The sequence below is a fragment of the Amphibalanus amphitrite genome, unplaced genomic scaffold, assembly GCF_019059575.1.
Source record: "Amphibalanus amphitrite isolate SeventyFive unplaced genomic scaffold, NRLGWU_Aamphi_draft 001955F_arrow, whole genome shotgun sequence".
Taxonomy (NCBI): domain Eukaryota; kingdom Metazoa; phylum Arthropoda; class Thecostraca; order Balanomorpha; family Balanidae; genus Amphibalanus; species Amphibalanus amphitrite.
The window spans coordinates 55-22,532 of record NW_024883448.1 but is presented as its reverse complement, the minus strand read 5'-3'; the positions used below and the strand labels follow the sequence as shown (position 1 = coordinate 22,532).

The 22,478-nt window shown below is 44.9% G+C and overlaps 1 protein-coding gene across 1 annotated transcript; it reads left to right on the top strand.

Annotated features, from left to right (window-relative positions):
• The first annotated feature begins 608 nt into the window (after positions 1–608).
• On the top strand, positions 609–2,223 carry LOC122375910 (cement protein 20-like). Its single transcript, XM_043355489.1, has 2 exons — positions 609–1,124; positions 1,501–2,223. The coding sequence occupies exons 1-2, from the start codon at positions 1,046–1,048 to the stop codon at positions 1,809–1,811; spliced, it is 390 nt and encodes a 129-aa protein (XP_043211424.1). The 5' UTR covers positions 609–1,045; the 3' UTR covers positions 1,812–2,223.
• Positions 2,224–22,478: the final 20,255 nt, after the last annotated feature.

Below are 22,478 nucleotides of genomic sequence, written 5' to 3'. Positions count from 1 at the left end.
AGATACACCTTATGAAGAAATTCTTTGCCAGTTTTGTGCTCATCTCACCCCGCTGAACCGTTTCCTGCTCTTAGTTTTGTATTTAAATCAAAAATAAAAATTTTCTTTAAAAATGTCTGAAAAGTGGGGGCCATGGCCCCCGGCCCCCTCACTCTGTTCCTACGCCTATGCAAACAGACAGACGGACACGGATGGCACTGAGAGCGACCACTGCGTCACCTATAAACCAATCGATACGGCAGACTAGCGACACCTACACCGGCACAAAGCTCACGAGCACTGGGGACATTGAGCTTTTACAATTTCTGCCTGGCAGTGAATGTAATGTATGTAATTGGCTACTTGTACTTGCTCCGGTGCATGTTTTTCACACAAACTTGAAAACGCAATGTCATAGTGTGTGGGGATTCAGAAAGAAGTTTTGGTTTGCTTCTTCCATAATCACATACAAGATGGACACCGAATGACAGGTATAGGCGATATATGAAACGAAGGTGTCATGTGTTTTCAATTCTCCGTCACTATAGGTACATAGTCTTTTTCACGACGGAACATTGCACCACTGCTTGCTGAAATTTCCAAGCAAAGAAGCAAGCAATAGACATTTCATTCGAAAGGTAAACACCGTACTAGTAAACAATAACTATAATTCCTCAGATACCAAACCGATCAAACGGATCAAATAAGGTGTTAAAAGTTCCGTCGTAAAGGGGGCTTATGGAGCACTACGAATGATTGGACCCCCAGCCCCATCCCACATGTGAAGAACCGATGACCGCAACTTAATAGCATTCAGTAGGAAAAGTGTTTGTTTTGTTGCTTAAAAACATATCGGCTCTCGACTCCCGTCACCTGGGCGTCACTTCGACACTTTGACACCTAAAACACCAGCAAAACGACTGACATTTGGCCAATTTTACACTTATGGCGTATTACCTTGTCAGCCTTAGGCCTGAATAGGTCTTGCAGAAATCATATAAAACCGGCTCGTTGGGCGCTGTCCGCAGGCAACCTATTTACGAGTGTGTAACTTCGAACAGTTATCATGAAGAGAACACAACTTGCTTTGTGTCTTACCGCCGTAATAGTGGCTGTTTTCGTTGCGGCTGATGCACGGGGACAAAGTAAGTAGCCATTACTTGCAAATTCATGGTGTTTTGCTTGTTTTGAGGACCTCATACCTATGATAAGACGGGGCTTAACCAGAGATACGTCTTTGACTTTATTAAAACACATTGAGTGATAAGTGTACACCTTACACCAGAACGTTGAAAACATCACCAGATCTTAGCTTGGCCCGATCAAAATCTCATTTTTTGTTACATAAAGAAAGAAATTACAAAATAAATGCCAAATATCATTCTATTCTAGGTCGAAAAACTAGCCTATTGCTATTTGTTGTTTCAAAGTAGGAGCTAATCCTCGGGTATCCCTTGCTTCAGAGCAGAGCTGTAGCCCGGGCTTCCTGCTTTGACCACCATTGTTCATTTTATATTCCAGAACGGAACTGCAACCCAGGCAATCCCTGCTTCCGCTGTCGCGACACCTGTGACTGCAGCAGCGAGGGCCTCTTCTGCACCCCTGCCCACCGTTGCTTCCACATCCACGTGAGCAACATGAGCACCACCCGCGAGGTCGAGTGCAACTGCAACCACCTGACTCCGTGCGACTCGAGTCACCCGTGCTGGCACCCGACTGTAGTCAACGAGACTCTGACTACGTACGACTGCGACTGCGACTCGATTGAATGCAGCATCAGACACCCGTGCTGGCACCGCGAGTGTGGGTGCAACTGCGCCCATACGGCCTGAGAATAGCGACTGGAAGCGGAAGATACCCTGCTGACATCGCGAGTATGACTGAAGCTGGATCTACACAGGCTGGGAATAGCGACTGAACGAGCGCTTCAAAGTTCATAAATTATCTGTGCTTGCAAAGGTGCTTGCAGCTGCACCTACACTGGCTGAGAGGATCGAATGAAAGCGCTCGCAATTTGCTATCAATGAATCGGTGTTAGGCGATTATTTGCGCGTGATGTGAACATCCACATTGCCCAGCCTTTTATTTAGCAACCGAGAAAACACGTCTTTATCGAAACATATAAGAGTTACGAGTTTACATATTCCTATTATAAAAATGTATGTTTCAACATTTGATTTTCGTTCCATGTCCACAACAATTTGGTCCCATATTTCTGTGAATGTTGAATACATCTTGCATGCCAATTTCATTTGAACTGAGGTGGAAGATATAATTAATCGTTTGAGTTTAAACTAAATGATAGGAAAACTGCAAGGCTAGAAGCAATGCCTCGAAATATCTACTACTAATATGCATGCACAACTAGTGGCTGCATCACAAAGTCATAAGGAATTCAGCGACGTAATCAGGCTTCATAGCGACGTATTTGTGATAAGGGTTTTTGGCCAAAACATTCAGAGATATTCGACCGGCTAAGGTCATTCTGGGTCCGGGTCACAGGGTGTGCTCATGTATATACTTAGGAAGTGTCAATGGTGTGAATAAATCAAGTAGACTTTTACCGGGGAAATAGGAACATTTTAAGCAATATAAATGTTAACTACGATCTCAGTAATCGGTATATACCTTTCACAAAATGTTTGGTCGCCATGTGTACCTTGTGCACAAGAGCAAGACCTCCTGTGAAGGTACTGCAACCAAAGTTTGGTGATTGCTACCAGATACTCCAATTATGTCGCATACAAGGGCGGCAGCCCAGGCCTGTATAGTGTATATCAAAGCATTTCTGAATTGTTGGCGTCGCCTAGGGATAGGTATGTCATACCGTGCTCTAGCAGTGCTGTTACCGTGGCATGAATTACGCTGATGCTATTTGCCGTCAAAGGTTCTGTTCTCCCCCAGGCGAGCAAAGCCCGGCGGCAGGAGACTAAAGTTGCATTGATTATGCAGAGTTCTGGGAATATAACAGCGTATGAGACTCAGACTTCGTCCGACAGGAAATTACTGTCAAATCCAGTCGCATATTAGTGTTTTATTATTTGACTTGCGTTATGTGTTGTATAGCATGAGCTAGACAGATTTTTGGAAATGAGTAATTGGCAATGAAGTTATGCTGATAACGTCATTCTTCGGTAGCTTTAAATAGCATTTACCTCACACTTCTTGGCGGGAAGCTGAGCAGGAAAGTTATTGGTGTCCTCGTTCAGGCTTTTACACAAATTTCGGTGAATCTTTTTCCTCACGTATGGTGTAAATTTTAGCCTCAGATCAGCTCCGATCAGGTAAGCAGGTCATTTCTAATGAGCCATCTCAAGAAAACGCAAATACTCGCTGTGGACACACCAGTTCAATTACTTCCGACGATAGATTAATGGCAGGATACGTGACAATGACGTTTTTTTAGCCGATGATGCAATTTGCAGCTCTTTCCGTCCATACATAAATTGGCCAGCCGAGGGCTGAAGGAGCATATAACCAAAGTAAAAGCACCTGCGTAATATTAACAGAGACAAGGTGTATTTACTATCACATGAGCTTAAACCACCAGGTCGACTAGAATTCACCACAAATCATCCCCTGTCATTACACATTCTTTTCAAAATAGAGTTATCTGACCAAGGAATAGATACAATAGGGGTGAGCAGTCAACGACACTGTCCAATTTCTGGGTCCACTGCTCGCACGAAGGACCGTTCTAATATCAGTCCATACATCAACGCCACAGCTGCTGCACTCGGGGCTTTAGAGTAGAGAAACCCAAATATATCCCGCGCTGAGGTAGGTAGACGGAAGTACGAAAACGTGATACAAATTTTAATGGAATAATATTGATAAATTTATCATTCCTATTCAATCAAAACATGAACATTGGTTATCATGGAAAAACATTGAACCCATTTCAAAATGCTGTAAAATTATATACATGCTTATCTCTGAAACAACGTATTCAACGCTCTAAAAGGCAAGCACGAAACGATGAGGTACTCAGCTCAGCTGGGTTGAAATGGAAAATGTCATTCGCTCACGAAATAGCAACCTGAAATGAGTGAAATTTCTCTAGAAGATGTCTGTACCCAATATGGGTAAGTGTTAGCTCAGTCCTACATCGCATGACACGTTGCTTGCTAATTATTTTGTTTGTGTTTATTGCTCAGTGCAAGCAGCAGGTCAATGCCAAGTTACAGATGCAGTCAACTATGTACAACGCTGATACTGGTGACATTAATCTGCTGTTGAAACCCCCTGTCACATCATAACATGTCACCCACCAACTGCAGACCAGATTGGCACGGGTCTACATGTCTCTCACGTCCGAGACCCAACTTTTCAACTTCCCATTTTACCGTCTAAGTTACATGCCACCACCCGTGTGCCAATGTTGGACACCCACGCTCGAATGGTGCTGCTACACCACACCCACACCCTTATCTATCATTCCGGAAGCATTTCAGACCCCATGAGACCCTGTTTTTCGGCGATAATTTATTTAATATTTATCCAATTGGCTTCAAATTTTCACACAGCACATTTCAGCTCAAGCGCCAATTTTCGCTAATATGGTCTCTTAACAAAATATCAATTGTTAGGGTAATTGTCGTTGCCTCGTAATGTTAAAATCAGCTCCGTAAATCCGTCAGTGGAGTAGAGGCTATCCGTACGTAGGCGTGACGTCACAGGCACGTGACCATTAAGCTCCGCCCTCCCGGCGGACGTAGCGGTGACCTTGGCCCGTCAGTCGGATGCGTGGAGCCGACGGGGCAGCAGCCGCCGCACCCAAGGCCGTTTGCCGGACCGGGGCGGCTCGCATTGGACGTGGCTGCCTTGCGGTTGCCGTTGCAGTAATAACGATACAGCAGAAACTAGCGCTCGTTATTAGCGCACTAGCCTTCGGTGTTGCATTTATCGCAAATTAACCAGCACCTTGTCAATCTATAAGTTCAGGGCTAGTGACTGTATTTTTGCTTGATTGAACGTCATTAAAAAGGCCGTTGATGTCAACTGACTGTGAACTGATGCAAGACGTCGCCCATTTTATAATTGGCTAGATTGAGGTCTCCGGACTGACTTGACCCCAGGCTTTCGTGTTGAACTGCAAATAATTAAGATACCTGTAAGCAAGTACCCTACTGCCTCACTATTGGAGAGCTTGAAATGTTACTTTAGTTTCACAAAAAGATGCGATTTCTTTACTAGCCTATGCGCTTGTTTCCCTTATTCTGATGTCACATTTCTACCATGCGTAATAAATCGCACGACGCACATCACATTTCTGCTCTCTTCTCAACGCTTCCCGAATAACGAACACAGGTCGTGGAGCGATGTCTGAGGCAATCGGAAGTGCTCGCGACTAGTAATCCTACTCTGTTTTTTTCTGCATAGTTAGGTATAACAGCGTCTTCAGAAACAGCAATTGACGCAGCCAACCATATCGATATTTTCGAGTAGTGCAGAGTCTTCGCATGATGTCATAGGTGACAGAATAGTGGCACGACCTGACCATGAGGTAGGCGCCAGAATGTGCATTCATTCAGATATTCAGATAGTGCATGACTCAGCTCTCTATTTAATGTTGGTTCTGGGGAGGTTAATACTTAATATCCTCATTTTGATTATTCTTCATATTCTGAGCTGGATCGGTGTTGATATACCAAAAAGAGGGAAGCGGTTAGGTACCAACTCCCCCAAATGAAGAGCAAGCTTTCGCTCAGGCACTTCCTGTCGATTCCATGTATGTTTCCAGTGCACGGCCCCCGTGCGACCTCTCCGCGGTGCTGCCGCCGACTGAGCCTGCATAGACCCAGCGCGGTCACGGCCAGTGGGCGGAGCTTAGTTGGGCCCGGCGCAACGTGATTGGCCAGCGCTCCCATCCAATCCGCTGCGGTAGCGAACGAGCCTCTATCCGGGTGCAAAATTTAATTAGCATTACGAGCCAATGACAAGTGCTCTAAATATTGACATTTTGTTAAGAGAACATATTGATGAAAATCGGCGCTTGAGCTGAAATGTCTAATGTCAAAATTTCAAGCCAATTAGACAAAAACTGAAGAAATTATCGCCGAAAAACAGGGTCTCACGGGGTCTGAAATACATAGTAGCTACTTCTGAGCCCGGCGCCCAAGGCGAAAGGTGCCGTCTGCCACGCACGCGTCTTTCGGCATGCAAGGACACACACTGTTGTCTATTATGGGTCACGCACATACGACTAGAGAAGGGAAGGCAAACCGTCAGTCTCGCTGAGTTCACCTGTCTACCCATCCACAGGCCCACATTAGTCCATAGTCTACACGTCTTGGCGCATCCAAAGCTGCTAGTCTGCCAAGCAGCCATTCATAGTCCACATTTTATGGTTAAAATATTGTAGAAGTCAGACAACAATAGTCTGTTTGAGCTCCTTGTCCACATAATCAACTTTCGATCTTCATCCACCGTCCCAGTTGATTGCCAACCTTTCCACAACGTAGTCTACCATTCCGAGGACCATTCCACCATTTCACAAATCACAGACAAGTCCCATCGATTCCCCCACAAAGCCTGCAGCCATTACCTCCCTAGGAGTCAATGAATAGTGCATGGTGTTGTGTCTAGTATACCAGGATCGAACAGTCTGTTGAAATTCACGGGCGAATGCTTCCCTAAACAATGACATTGAGTGACCCTGTAAGCACTTTACGAAATTGGCGCGGCCCACTTAGGACGTTGTGCCCTCTGAGGGAAACAAATGAACTGAAAAGACTGGCGTCGAATCCCCGTAAGTCACCGAGTGCGGTGCAAGCATTTGCACTTGCAAATAAGAACTTAGGCGGCTTCGGGCTACTATATAACACTAATATAACTAACACAATATAACACTAATATAACACTAGCACTTCAGAATACTAACACTCGATCACCCCGGCCCTAGGCATTATACTTCGAACGCAAAATATCTTACCTTTTATCGACGGGTACAGGTATGATGTAAAATGCGAAAAAGACCAAAACGATATCGCAATATCTGACCGTGTGTGCCCAAAAATAGGCGGCGGAACGGGGGGCACCGGGGCACCGTGCCCCCCCTTGATTTTGCCATTTTAACATTAGCCCTATGGGCCTTGCATGGAAAGAATGGGACCAAAAGTCAGCAGTCCACACCCCCCCCCCCCGTCTTAATTGAAGGTGCCCCGCCGTTAGTGTGCCCAAATGATGATTTCTGCTATCCCATTATCTTTGTCACATCAAAATAACGAGGGATTCACAAAAATCCAGTCGACAAGCCATGTCACGAACACCGCCAATTTCTCCTCATTTGGCGCGGTGTGAACGGACCGTTTTTCATCACAATTCCGTGTCACAGCGGTCATCAGTGGCCGCATCTCACACAAACACGAACCGGCAGAGTGTCGAGTTGACGGAGTGACCTAGTTCGCGGTGACACACCACACGCGCTACCTCAGTGAGCCCAGCAATGGTGACCTGTCCAATACAGGCGGCCTGGTGGACCAGAATAGATCCGGTGGACAATGGTGGGCACTGCTGGCAGGCCGGGCTGTGTACTGCAGGAGGATGTGGGTGTTTATTGGAGCTTGATAGCACGCGGCGGAGTTCAGTGGAATATAGTGGAACATGGTGGTCAGTGAACTGCGGGGACTGCGATGAAGTTTCATGCCACGCAGTGGACTGATCTCGAGTAGCTTGGAATATGTTGAACATCTTTGGACCTTCATGCCTGCGCTGGACTTCTGTGAATCTTTGCGAACTGAATGTTTCGTGGTGAGCAGTAAAAGATAGCAAACTTGTGGACCATCATTGACCACGTTTGATCACATTGAACCACTGCATGGGCCACCACTGGACCACATGGGACATTGAACCGCTCTGTACGACAGTGGACCTCAGTGGACCACTATGGACAACTGTGAATCACCGTGGACCAGTCTGTAAAACAGAGGACCACATTAGACCGCTCCGTCCGACAGTGGACCACTGTGGACCGTCATGTCCGTCACCACCATCACCGAGGCCGCGCGGTGATTTATTTCGGCGCCCGATGAGACTACCCAGCGATTATCGATCTCCCGCCTTCGGGCGGCGGGCGCCACAAACCATAACCCACCCCGGGGCCGGGCCCGCCGGGCACTGGCCGGCATAACAGCCTCGAAATGAGCACCGGCCGACGACGGGTCGGCATTTTTACTGCACGGCGTCGTCGAACTGCACGTCGACGACGGTGCTTCGTCGTTGCCGACGACGGGGAGGGGAGGGGGGAGGTTGGGGGAGCGACATTGCTTGGAGCTCGGGTTAATTGAGGTTATGATCACGCTATGGTGAATGGGTGGATTGATGGCTATGTAATTAGTTACTGCGCGAGGAATGATAAAGAATTGCGCACAAACACGGAATCTAATCACGCTTTGCAGAAATCCAAGGCCATAAAACAAGTATAAAGCTCGGACAATAGCCAAACATGCATTTCGAGTCCTATAGTCACCAGGCATGTTTGACTTTTCTATCTACATGCAATTCAGTAAGCTGTATCCGCAACAATCATTAGGCGGCTTATTCACCTTTCAGACTCATCCAAATGCAAAGTTCATAAAAGAAGCGGCCCCTGAAAGACAGCAACAACTTATGAAAATGTATTTTTTTTTTCCACTGATACCTTTCAATGTGCTGCATTGGCTGTCAGGCCATGTGCAAAAACCGTTAACTCTGCATCCAGTTAAAAAATGACTGCCGTTGTGCTGTCATATGTCTCTTTCCTATTGACATAGATTTAACTCAGCGACCTATGAGCCTGAGACCATGTTGAAATTAAGCCTCTGCGACGTTTCTCTGAGTATCTGACAGGCAACACCAGATGACTTGACCGTCCGGAGGTGATTTGTAAGGTGTCACTCATGCCAATCCACAAACCGAAATAAATCTAGTGCACTGAACCAACAACTAAACTGAAATATTCCGCCTACCATCGAACACCCGTTCTTGTGATGTAAATATATTCGTAAGAAAAGCGTGCTGACATATGTAAACAGACTGAATTCATAAATTACTCGAATATTTGTGCAGACGGCAAAGAGCACCCCAGAGACCCTGGAAATGGAGACAAATGTCTGGCGAAGCCAGACATGCCCTAATTTTCCGTCGCCAGAGCGGAAAAGAAACATGCAAACTTTTAAGGATGGAACTGCAGTCTCGAGAAAGAGATCATACATCAAAGGTGATTTGGGTAAGGGTCATGAAATTATTATGAAGGAAGTAGGAACTCAATTTGTAAAGCACGGAATTACTAAAAGTGTCAGCGATTCCACCGCTTTAGAGTTATACGTAAAAAAACTGAGGGCACTCATCCGACGTAAGTGCGATGGTAGTTAACCCGGCACCGCCTGGGCTATTTCCGTACCCACGACAGCCTGGGGGGGGGGTCGGATCCGACCCCCCCCCCCTGTTATCTCGAGAACCAATGGTCGCATCGAGCCCCGCGAGGCGGCGTTCGAAAGGTCTCTACGAGACCTTCCCAAAGCACTCTTAAAATTTTAAGATTGAGGTCAACTTTCGGGTCAAGGTCAGGTCAAAGGTCAAATTCTGGGGTTTTACATGATTAGGCTTACGGACAGCGGAATCGATAGCTGCTGCTCGAAACTCACCAAAAATGACCTCAAATGCCTAGTGAAGGTACCATGTAAGTATAGAGGTCATACTAAGTACGGGTCAAGGTCAGGTCAGGTCACGAAAGGTCACGGTTTTCACTTTCTGCTACATGGGCGTGCAACACATGTTTTATGGCTTATTTTTCACGCCGAATCCGATGGTAATGGTTATATGTGACCCCAATTCACTTTGCTGGTGATAAGTGTGCATTGAAAGCATAAAAAATCGTTTATACTAAACGAGGGCTGAGAAAAAGGGTCATTTTTTCAACTTTTTATTTTTGACATAAAAATGCACTTTTCTAGACGAGCTTTGTCCCAGGAATCTAGTGGTGCTATTTGTTTTCACATGCGATGTTCAGAAGTGCCTCTAATTCACGAAAATGCTAATGACGTCACCATGCCCTATGCATGTTGGAGCTATTTTTTACAATTTGGGGGTCAAAAATCAAGATAGAAAGTTGAAATTTGGGACATCTAATGTTCTAATAGAGCTCTATAACATATATTCCGGTTTTTTGGAAATTCTTAAAATTTTGGATTTTATTAGCTGTTTTCCAAAAAATGTAGTTTTTTGAATTTTTAGGGGTGAAAAACGCATTTTATGGAAAATCCGAGATGGTCATTTTAAAGAACTCGTTGAGTTGCGTCTATTCCTGTCCTTAATTTGCAATTTGCTTTAAACCCTGATTTTTGGCGATTTTTTAAACATTTACCACTTTTTGACTAAAAACGCCATGTAGTTACATCACTAAAATCGATATATCTCAAAAAAAATTTGCAATTTTTTTCTTAAAAATTACACAGAAGACGTCAAATTGATGGGGGAGAAGGTATACCAAGTTTCAAGTTGATAGCGTAAGCGGTTCTTGAGTTATTCAAGAAAAACGGAGGGGGGGTCGGATCCGTCCCCCCCCCCCAGGCGGTCGCGGGTTAATATACGAAGGGACATAGTTCATTGCAGAGCTGCTTGAATCCGAATGTGTTACATAACGGACACCCCCAAAGGATGTACGCGAGCAATGGCGTATTTGAGCATCTTTGTTAGTAAAATGGTTTGTAATGATAACCGTATGCTTACTCTTTAACCCTTGCCCGCACATAGGGGGGGGGGGTTGCCACCCCCCCCCCAGGTAGTCTTTCTGCTCTGCACTCAACATTTGTAGAGCTAGAAGGCTGATTTTTCGTATAGCTGCTCCTCTATCCTTTCTTGACGTCCACTGAAAATTTCAAGTTTCTGTGGTTTTTGGTTTCGGAGATATGACCTTGTTTTTCAGGTCATGTCATGACCCAAATGGCCAATTCTCAACATCTTGCGTTGGCTATGGGCCTTGTGAGCTTTTGACACCTTGATTTCGGCCTTTTTTGCCAGTCTTACCTCCCACCTATCATGGAACATGTTGTTCGACGATGTACAGATGTCAAGGTCAAGGTCAAGGTCAACCTAGGTCATCTAAGATAATTGCGTTTTAGGCAAGCGGAATTTACTTTTTGTGAATTCTTTTTGACTGCATTTTTGGTAAAAGCTTCTCAGATCATGATTTCATGTAATATGGACACATAACCAATCGGTGCGCACATCAGTATACACACAGACACACACAGACATACAAACACATATAATTGATCTTGACCTAACTTGACCTGAAATGACCTCAGCAGCAAAAACCTGGTCGGGTAGTGTGACAAAGAGGTTCTAGCTGGCTTGGCACCAGAAAACGGCATCGTCATCGGTATATGATAAGCAGCGCACCTGATATTCAACGGTGACCCAAAACAGCAACATTTTTTTAGTTTGACCTGACCTGGAAGGTCAATGACTGACCTGAGAAGGTAAAACTGGGTATCATTGGATTCGTCTCTTCCCAAAGAATCTTTTTGGTCTTTACCGGTAAGCTCTATCTCCAACAGGAACGAAATGGCGCGGGGGGGTGGCAACCCCCCCCCCCCCATGTGCGTTCTAGGATGGGAAAATGGCATGTGCGGGCGAGGGTTAAACTCTTTGGTTGAGGTCTAATGATTAAACAAATTAATTGATATCTTTCGGCTTGCGCCATTTTCAGAACGTACAAAAACATTCAGAATGTTTATTTTTGTACAATCTGAAGATGATGCAAGCCGAAATATATAAATGAATATATTTATACGGTTATCTATTCGGCGGCATATATATTCGGCGGCATATATATATAGCATGGCTTATATATATATATTAAATGGTATTTACTATTTAATATATATATATATATATATATATATATATATATATATATATATATATATATATATATATATATATATATATATATATATATATATATATATATATATATATATATATATATATATGCATGTTTGTGTAAATATGACAGCATAACAGTCATTTTTACACAAACATGCATCAATGAGAACCTGCTGCCCAAATTTACATATATATATATATATATATATATATATATATATATATATATATATATATATATATATATATATATGTTGCGGGCCAAGTGCGAAGGCTAGTCCATTCGCGAATGGCCTAGTCCGAGTGCGATAACGCACTTGGACTAGGCCGTTTGCGAATGGACTAGTCCATGTGCGTTATTGCAGTTGGCCTAGGCCGTTTGCGAATGGACGGGCGTTTATGCTCCCAGTCCAAGTGCGAAGTCAGGCCAAGTGCGAAATATCCAGCAACGTGACGCCAACTTGGCAAGTCAACTTGGCATGTGCAAAGTCCCGTGTGAAATGATGCGTGCACTGCAAAGTATTGGTAACTCAACCGGAAAACGCTTACACAGTCATGCTGAGGTCGCCTCTTCTTTACCTCACCCCACCCTTGCGTTCACCCCTTGGAAACATTGTCTGACGATGAATTTCATGAGCCTTGCAATGTAATGGTGAAGTGAAACAAACTCAACTCAAGAACACACTGATCCAGTGCGACACTTAAGCCACCCCTTTATGACATCTACTGATGCATGTCACTCCAGCCTTGATACATTTACACCGTCCAGTACACGTTACACGTTGCTATAATTTCCGCGTTGTGCAGGGTTCAGCGGAAAGTCGCATCCCGAATGGACCAGGTGTGTGGAGACCTTAACCCAGAGTTGCGCCAGCTCGCAGATCTGCTCCGGAGAACAAACTAAACATATAGACGCAGTGACGTCGCCACGGATTTTCGACTAGGGGATCTGGTCGGACGGTCAGGCAAAGTAATCCCCACCAAATACTGAAAACTCCTCGGATTTAGACATTTTATTTTGAGAATGCACCAAAATCGTTTTTAAAATATTTTATTTTATCCTTGATCGATTTTCGTGGCCAAAAGTGTGTGTGTGGGGGGGGGGAGGGGGGGCGTCGGACCGGCATATTTTCAAGAATGTGTGTGTGTGTGGGGGGGGGGTCCGGACCCCTCCGACCCCCCCCCCCCGTCGGCGACGCCCCTGCATCGACCAGCGGTCCCCCATTCATTCGGAATCGTACCCCAGTCCGAGGATCCATGCTTCCGGCGGCTAAGTGCAACGCCACAAACCCGTCCGTTCGCAAACGGCCTAGGCCATTCGCGAATGGCCGGCCATTCGCAAACGGACTAGTCCGTTTGCAAACGGACCGCCATTCGCAAACGGCCTAGTCCATTCGCGAATGGACTAGTCCGTTCGCAAACGGACTAGCCTTCGCACTTGGCCCGTAACATATATATGTTACGGGCCATATGCTAACTCGGGTAGTATGCAAACTACCCGGGCAGTATGCAAACTACCCAACAGCCCGGGCAGTATGCATACCGCCCGGGTAGTATGCATACTACCCGACCGCTTGGGCAGTATGCATACCGCCCGGGTAGTTTGCATACTGCCCGGGTATTATGCATACTACCCACCTTTCATCTCACGGGCAGGATGTTTACTCGGGCAGTATGCTGACCGTGGCTCGTGAGGCTAGTTAATGCCATAGCTCGCATACAATGTCAATGGCAGACACTTTAACCCGCGCGGGGCCGCGCTCGGCACCAGCCGTGCCGGTTTTTTGGGAGGGGGATTGAACACCCATAACTCGACTCCTGTGCCACTTAGCGGCACAGGAGTAAGCTGCATGTAAGATGCCGTAAGCGGCATTCAAAATAACATAAAAATTCATGGAAAAAACTCCTGTCATGTTTTAGGTCAGACCAAAGATCAGGTCACCAGAGGTCATCAAAGGTCAATTTTCACCTTTTTAACTTTTTTACAAATCGGCCCACAAGCTCGGAAACTAATAGAGCTAAAGCGCCGCAAAGATGCGCATTCAGTAGCTCTACTAACGCTTTCTGGAATAAGCCCTCAAAGTTGACCTAAGCTCAACAGTGTAGCCTCCAGAGGGCAACAACGCCTAAAATAGCTGTTTTGACGATTTATATATTTTACGGCAAAATTAGTTTACCTTAGATAGGCACGACATTGCGTTTGCCGGCATCGTGTTCCTCTCGTCGAGACGTGTGGAGTTAACTATAATTTGGCTTTTAAGACCACTTTAAAATTTGACCTAAGGTCAAGGTCATGACCTGACATGAAAAGGTCATGTTGGTTATCAGACGATCCTTATCGTCGACTTAAACACATCTAAGGTTATTTCCATTGATCGAATACGTCTCCATAAAAAGTAGGTAATCGTAAAAAACTACTGCAGATCTGTTATGACCTGACATGGCCTCATGGTCATAAAGAGGGGTCACTACAAGTGCAATTTGCCGATTCAGTGTGTTGTGTTTACATGGAACCCGATATTTGAGAGTGTTTAGAAGGACTTTTATCCAAAAAGGCGTCTTTCAACTTTCTCCTGTCAACTTCTAAGAGACTGCAAAATTGGCCTGACCTGGTCATCGGTTGGACATCAAAGTTCCAATGCATGTATTTTATACATGCTTTTACTGCTATTGATCGCTGAAAGTTTCAAAGCGATCGTTCAGTCGGGGTAGCTATGGGGAACAAGTTCTAACCTTTTCTGAGCTAAGGTTACTTGATCTGCCCTGCAGTTACCTGACCATAAGAACTTGTTACGCCTTGCATGCAAATGGTTTCATGCAGCATTAGCTATAATTGAAACTGTACTTACGCCCTCTACAGGTCCAGATGCCAAACCAAAGCCATCGAGTGGTGATACTATAGATCAGTCGTCATTTATGAAAATGACTTGTTGGTCGCTGGCTAATAAACAATGAAATTCTGGGGAAAAATTTCAGTCTGTATATTCTAATTCTTATTCCATCCTTCAATCGATAAAACACGCTTGACGGCAAAACAGACTTCGTAATTAAGCTATTTTACTCAGAGATCCATTTTTATTTTTAAAATGGACATGAAATACACAACTTCAAGACGAGAGGCGGGCAGTATGCAAACTGCCCAAGCTTTTGGGCGGTATGCATACTGCCCAAGGGGTCGGGTAGTATGCATACTACCCGGGCGGTATGCATACTGCCCGGGCTGTTGGGTAGTTTGCATACTGCCCGGGCAGTTTGCATACTGCCCAAGTTTGCATATGACCCGTAACATATATATAGTCATTCAGTCTCAAATAAAAAGTTCAAAGAATGAGCATCAAGCAATCAATACAAAATATATTACCCCCAAGTGAGCCACAATTAACCCGCGCCCCGTAGGGGGGGCCGAAACGGCCCCCCCTGTCCTTTTCGGTCGATATCTCCTAAACGGCTGGAGATATCGCCATGAAACTTTCAGGACCCCTCCGGGCATCAATTTTACACATTGTGACCAAAAATTTTTTCCAGAGGCTGTGATAGGTTGGCCACAAATGACGTCAGAGTGACGTCATGTTCTGTCATTTTCGACCGAAAAAAGACCTTCGCGAGAAGACCTGTCAGGCCTACAGCATTGAAGATACAGAAAAATGATCAAGACATAAAAGGTGTAGAATTGACAGGGCTACAAAACTGCTATCTCGAATTTTTGAAATTTTTGAGTTTTGATCCCCAAAAATCAAAAAAGCATTTTTTTGGATATATTAGCCCAAAAATCCAAAAAGTTTTTTGAGTTTCGAAAAAACCGGAATATATGTGATAGTACCTACCGTCTTCTATCTACATACCAAATTTCAGATCGATACCTCGTTTTTTGGCCAAGTTATAGCGAAAAAACTGTTCAAAAATGATGACGTCAAATTTTCAAACTCAATTTTTGGCAATTCTAGAACTCGTAGAGCAAAACAAAGACCACCATTAGACTCCCCGTGACGAGCTGCATCGAATGGATACCCATTTTATGCAAAAATATCAACTTTGAAATTTGACCTAATTTGACCTGACCTTGACCTGACCTTCACCAAAACGTGACCTAGGCTGGCCCCAAAGGCTGCCTAACCCACATAATCGCATTTGTCATGTAAAATGGACCATAAAACATGTATCACACGACACATTCATATTGTGACCCCCGGTGACCTGACCTCGCTGTGACCTGACCTGGTATCAGTGACCTCAGATAGCAAAGTATGTGTTTGACGAACAATATACCATCGATGGTTTTCAATAAATTACCAATTTACTCGATTTCACAGCACATTTCTTGAATTGCCTGTGAACGGTGAAAACCTGACCTTTGACCTGACCTGTGACGTCATCGGTTTGACCTAGGTCAATGAAATTTGGTCACAAGGTAGTTCCCGGGTAGGGCTATCAAACGCCGTTTGAATTTTGAAAATCGGCCGGTAACTTTCCGAGATCTTAGGGGGGGGGGCCGAAACGGCCCCCTCCCCTACGGGTGGTAGGGTCCGCCGGTAGCCCTACGGGGCGCGGGTTAAGCATTGACAGTGTCTTAGTTACCCGTACCACATAGCTGAACAACTTAAAAATATGTTTTCAAAAACCCTAAATTTGTATTGCATCAATTCGAAGATAATTTCCCATTGGATAGTGAGAAGAAAACAGACCAAAATAGACGCAACGTATCCGTCAGAATTCTACAGTTAGGTAATGGACAATGGTATTTAATACCCTTTAACAGAAATATAGCACTATATAGCAGGCCACTTTACACTGAAAAAACCTTAACTTTGCGATCTTGATAGCCTGAAGCCATAAAATATCACTGTAAATGGATCGTCACTCAAAGCGAGTCTGAGCTGTATTAAAGGTAGCCCGACTAAAGCCTTTGAAGGTCCTCTCGCCGACCCATGGACAGACAATGGCATTGAGTGAACTATAGACCTTCGTACAATGAATGAACACAAATTATCTTTCAATTTCACATATAACCTATTCGTATACGACTATACGTACAAAAGAGTGGCTACAACCTACTGCATTTTGATACTGAAACACATTACACAGTAGCGAAACGAATTAAATCATTAATTATGAATGCGACACACGCACAACGCACATGCTAAGAACAAGTCCCCCTGATGGATCTGTGGATGCGTGTTTAGAAGATCAAACGCTCCGTTGAAGCAATTGCAACGTTAACAACGAGTAGAGGTTCTTAGTCCTCAGGACTTAGTAGTAATATAGTTGATGATCAGACGCATATTGCATACGTGTACATAATGTGACTCCATTGCACATTAGAAAGCGTCATTTGGGTGTCTGGCTTTAAAACCGTTTGCTATAAAGACGGTCGGCATGCATATTGCTAATGCAAACGTGAAAAAGCATGCCTACCGTATCCCGAAATTTAGGACTCTGCAGCTGCATACATTCTATATTAGGTTCAATTTCACTAAAGATGTAATTAGCTAATCCAAAGATGGTGTTCAACAAACAGACCAAGGCGAAGTTATGGCCTATGGGCTGGCCTGGCACCAGGTAAATTGCCACACGTTTCATTGAGGGGTGCCTGGTGATTTGTGATCAAATGAGCAGCTGAACTAACGCAGTGTAATTTAATTTAATTTAATTGAGAGAGTGGCCAGCGAAACATGAAAAGGCACACGGGAAGCATTGCCGTCGTCAGTCCTGTAAACTTCCTGCTCTGATTAGGTATGTGAAGATGAAATACAGCCCCCGGTTTACTCCTCTTGGCTCTTGCCTCTGACAACCGTTACGCCTTTTCCTCGCGCCTCTCAAGGACGGAGTTTGCAGCAATTAGTTTCCAGACTTTTCCTAATTAGCAGAATTATTTTTCGAAGACACCGTCAAGGCGCGAGGTTGTTAGCCAACTTCCGCTCACCAACACGATTTCCGCCCTTCGCAAACAGAAACTCAAACGACGGTAGCGACGCGACGGTAGTATCGTATCACAGCGCCGACGAGTCATTTCGGTTACCGACGAACGTGACAAGCTCACAGGGGCACCTCTGCGCGGCAGCGGCGGCGGCCGACAGTCGCCAGCGTCGACGGCCGGCAGTATTTCGTCGGTACCGACGAAGGGAGGTCGTCGACGGCGCCAGTGGGCCGAGCGTTGGACTGTGTTGAGATTAGAGCGTAGACAGGTGGTTACGACAGTGAATTGTTGAAACCAACGTTGGTGGTGTAATCCAGTGTGTGTGATCTACCTCGCTTGCACAGGTGGAAACTGAGAAGGCTGGCATTGGCCAAAGGAGCTGGCGTAAAGAAGAAAACAGCAGTCTGGGCTACTCGAGCGTACGCAGGAATCGGCGGCAGCGCCCAGGATTGAGTGCTTTGTTGTTATCGCCGTCGCTGGAAAAGAAAAAACCGAGGCGTTTCTAGCGGACGAAAACAAACTAGACGCCTATCATGGGAGGGTTGAGTACAAAGGAAAAATTGGACTTGGTGAACGCCAATAACTTGACAAAACTGGACTCACAATCTCCTACGAGCACATCGCGCCGAAAGCGCTCTCTCAAGTCGTCGCAGTGCCCAAAGAGTGATGACGGGCTTTCAGAAGCGGCAGTCGAGGAGCCGACACTGACGGCTGAAGATAAACGCTATCTCATAGAAACATGGAAGACTCTGGAGTCGGATCCGACCACAGTGGGCATCATCACTTTCTCACAGTAAGTGGCTCGGAGTTTACATCCATGAGCGAAAGTTCAGTCGTAGTTTTTGAACATGGAAGGCGGGTTGGGGGGAGTTGAACGGCACTTCTTGATCGGTTGAGCTTTCTGAGTTTTGGGAGGTTAAAAAGTTTGATCATATTGTTTCCACACGAGCAAAATGTGCTGAATGATACTAGCGTGTATCTGACAAGTATTTTAGCACATCGACGTGATTTATGTGCAAATGAATGCGTGTCGGAGAGAAGAAACAAACAAACAATTTCATGTTTGTGTTGACCTGACCTCCTTGGCCCCACCATTGCTCACAAATGCACGTCGTTGGTGCTCGAAGCTGCAGCTAATTATCTGATGATGATCATACCTCATTAGCCTCGTTAGCCTCGAGTGTTGCAGGTGTCCGGGTGTTTATCTGATCTAATCAAGGAGGGTGTTTTGACATGCCCAGCCTGGCTTGTTAATGATTAGGTGATACGATAAGCATCTGAGTCACCGAGCGCCAAAATCGTGTTATCGCAGTTCCTGTCTGATCATATTTCATTTTCAAATGAAATGTAATTTATCATCGAAATACTGGCACATTGACATGGGGAGATACATAATGAGGTTGTAACGAAATAATGCAACTTACGCTTCATGACTGATCAGTGGTCAGAAGCAGTAAATATGTGAAACTGCATACCATGTAAAACGCAAAATAATTCGTTGAGTTGCTAGTATTGGTAATCACTGTTCAAAGATGAAGATCAGAACGCGTACAATCGTTGTACATACAGTTCTTCGTCCCACTTGCGCATAACCAGTATGAGATATATCACATGAGTAGACTGTGAACAATTGCAGCAATTGCAGGGCTCAGATTATCAAGAAGGCCTTAGTTTCGAAATGAGGAAGTTCAAAGCCTCCTTTTTCTTGCATCAGCTGGCTCTCAATGGTATGGTCAGACGCATTGGATCGTTCTGCGTAGACCTGCAGCAGGCAATGTCGTCATGCCAGTTTTAAAATTGCGGGCGATGCGTTAGCGTAAGATTTTGCATCAAACTTAAGCACTCTCCACTCTCCAGCCTGTCACTGATTATAGAATTGTGTTTCAATTCATGTTTGAAAGGCCATTTGTCTTCTTCTTAGCTCCTTGATTGTCGTTAATCAAAGGTCCGTCCATCTTTTTGGATGTTTTTTGAACAGGAGTATCAATTCGTTGTTGACGTGCTTTGCCGTTCATTGCCGGTAACAAAGAGCACACAACTTTGGATTAAATAAATTAGGCTTAGAGTTGCAAAGATTTCCCAATGGGCTGCTACCGGCACCGCCCCGCCCCACAAAAATTTTCTGGGATACCGGCATGCTACCACGCCCCAAGCAAAAAAAAAAACGCCAAATTACCGGCATACAGGTAATTTGGCGGTAATTTTAATACGGTTTTTGGAACTTTTACCACAAAATGTATTTTGCAGTGGCTAAGATTGCTGTTATTACAATGCAATAGCCTCTTAGTGTCCAAAGTTTGAATCATATGCTGATATTTTTTTTTGTGCAAAATCAAAAATACCGGCATGCTACCGGCAAGACATGCCAGATACCACGAAAAAACCTGCGGTAGTGAAAAATTACCGGCATGCCGGTAGTGCGGTAGGGAAATTTTGCAACTCTAATTAGGCTATTGCCAGCTTCAAAGCTGTTTGTCAAAAACGACAAGTAGATAGTAATTACTTCTTCCTCTTTGCAAGCGATGGATAATTTGTAAGTTGTTGATTAGGCTGAAGCAAATGAAAAAAGTGCAGGGAAAAGATTTGTCATGTCGTTGTGCTTGCTTAGGATGTACTCGTAATCATAAACTTTTATGCGCGTTACGCGAGCTCTCATATACGTTTCTTTTTTGTAGCAAAACAATCGGGCCAGCATGAAAAATTAACAGTTCTATAACTGTTGATTAATTTAAAGTAATTGTAATCACTTTGGAAGTAGGTACAGTCACCAGCAGTTGCTACCCATCACCCCCGGACGGCGGGGGAGCAAGCTACCACCGCCCCTGCGAGACTAGCGCCGCCATGCGCCAAGAAGTGGAAACACCACGTGACTGAGGCCACGTGAGGGCAGGGTCACGTGATGGAGGGGCGGAGCATAGTAGCTTTTGCGCCCGACACTAACTGAAATGCGGCGCTGTGATTGGGCGCCTTAGCATGAATGAAGCCCCGGCGCCAGAATCAGCCGTTCGCCTTATATGGAAAGTGAGCCTTTGCGTTTCACTGTTCTGTATTGGTTTGAGAGCCACGGCACCATACGAATTGTGAGCCCCTTTGAACGGGTCACCGCCCGAGGCACTGAGGCGACGGCTGTGCCGGGCAAAGTCTAGCCTGGTGGGAGAGGTGGGCCAGGGAAAGTGCGATCGAGCAGCCACTGGGACGTGGATTGGGATTATCCACTTCTCAAAACCTTCTCAGCTCAACGATTTAAAAATTCAAAAGTTAAATGTTAAACTTCAGCCTGCATGTGTAAACTCTGGTCCGGCGCTGGCAGGAAGCTTATATTGCCACTTGCAATTCCACTACGTTGTAATATAACCAATAGTTCTGTGAGAGCAGCAACTGAAAGCCCCGTTGAGAGGGGGGAGGGCGGCGCGAAACGGCCCCATCTCTCCTTTTCAGTCGATATCTCCTAAAGTATAGCAAATGTCGCCACCAAACTAGAGGTGGCAAAACTGGAAAGTTTTGGGACCCGGACCCGGACCCGGTCTGACTGGCACATTTCTGGAACCGGTCAGACCCGGTCTAAGTCAGCGTTGGAACCAGATGGACCCGTTCCCGAAATTCATTATGAAAATTGTGTACAGTTGTAGGCATAGCAAGAAGAAAATAGTTTCTTTCCAATTGGGCATACTTGTGTTGCAAAGTAAAAAACTCATGCCATGGTCATTTCACTTCGCTTCACAGTTTGTATTTTAGAAACAGATTCAGGTCATATTTAAGAATACAAGAAGTAAGTAGGCCAATGAATTTCATGCTAACCAAGCTTTCAAGACCCCTCCGGGCATCATTTTTACACCTTGTGACCAAATTTTTCCAGAGCTCTTATAAAAGATTAGTCACAAATGACGTCAGAGGGATGTCATGTTCTGTCATTTTCGACCCAATAAAAGGTTTAGCGGGAAGAGCTGTCACGCTTACAGTTTTGACGATAACGAAAAATATTCAAGATCAAAAAGATTTAAAATAAACAGCGCTACCAAACTGCTAACTCTTATTAATCGGTGAAAATGCGACCTTTGACCTGACTTGTGACGTCATGGGTTGCACTTAGGTCAACGAAACCTGGTAACAAGGTAGTTCCCTGGTGGGGCTATCGAACGCTCTTTGAATGCTCAAAATCGGTCGGTAACTTTCCGAGATCTCAGGTGGAAGGCGAAACGGCTGCACCACCCGATCAGGTGGTAGGGTCTGCCAATAGCCCAAGGGAGCGCGGATTATTTATTCACTCATACAGTGTCATTTATTTTGAGAAGACCTTTCTCACGCCATGACATGGTCCTCTCGTAATAGAACGAGATGAGGAGAGTGTTTTCACGCCTCCTTATGCACGGCTCTAAGTGTCATATTGAGCTATCAACTCTCACCGGTTTTCGGACAATGAAGTTCTTAGTTCTTACTGAATCCAATTTTATTTCAAACAATTGTCACTGTGCTAGTTTTATTCTTACACGTTTTTGAAAAAAGCGCTGAAGAAGTCTTTGATAGACGAAACCGGTCCACTTATTCTTTTTCTAATTGTTTTTTAAATATATTCGTAGACTACTGGCTCTTTACTACAAAATTTGAGAATGTTTGGTATTACTTTGACCCGAACGATGTGCAGCTGAATTTTCCCTCTTGAATGATTATGGACAGCTCGCGAAATTAACTTCAACCTAAACTACCGACAAGCAGA

Coding starts and splice junctions, on each gene's coding strand:
- LOC122375910 (XM_043355489.1), top strand. CDS start 1,046: ATGAAGAGAACACAACTTGCTTTGTGTCTTACCGCCGTAATAGTGGCT. Junction 1,125..1,500: donor GGCTGATGCACGGGGACAAA/GTAAGTAGCCAT, acceptor TTTATATTCCAG/AACGGAACTGCAACCCAGGC.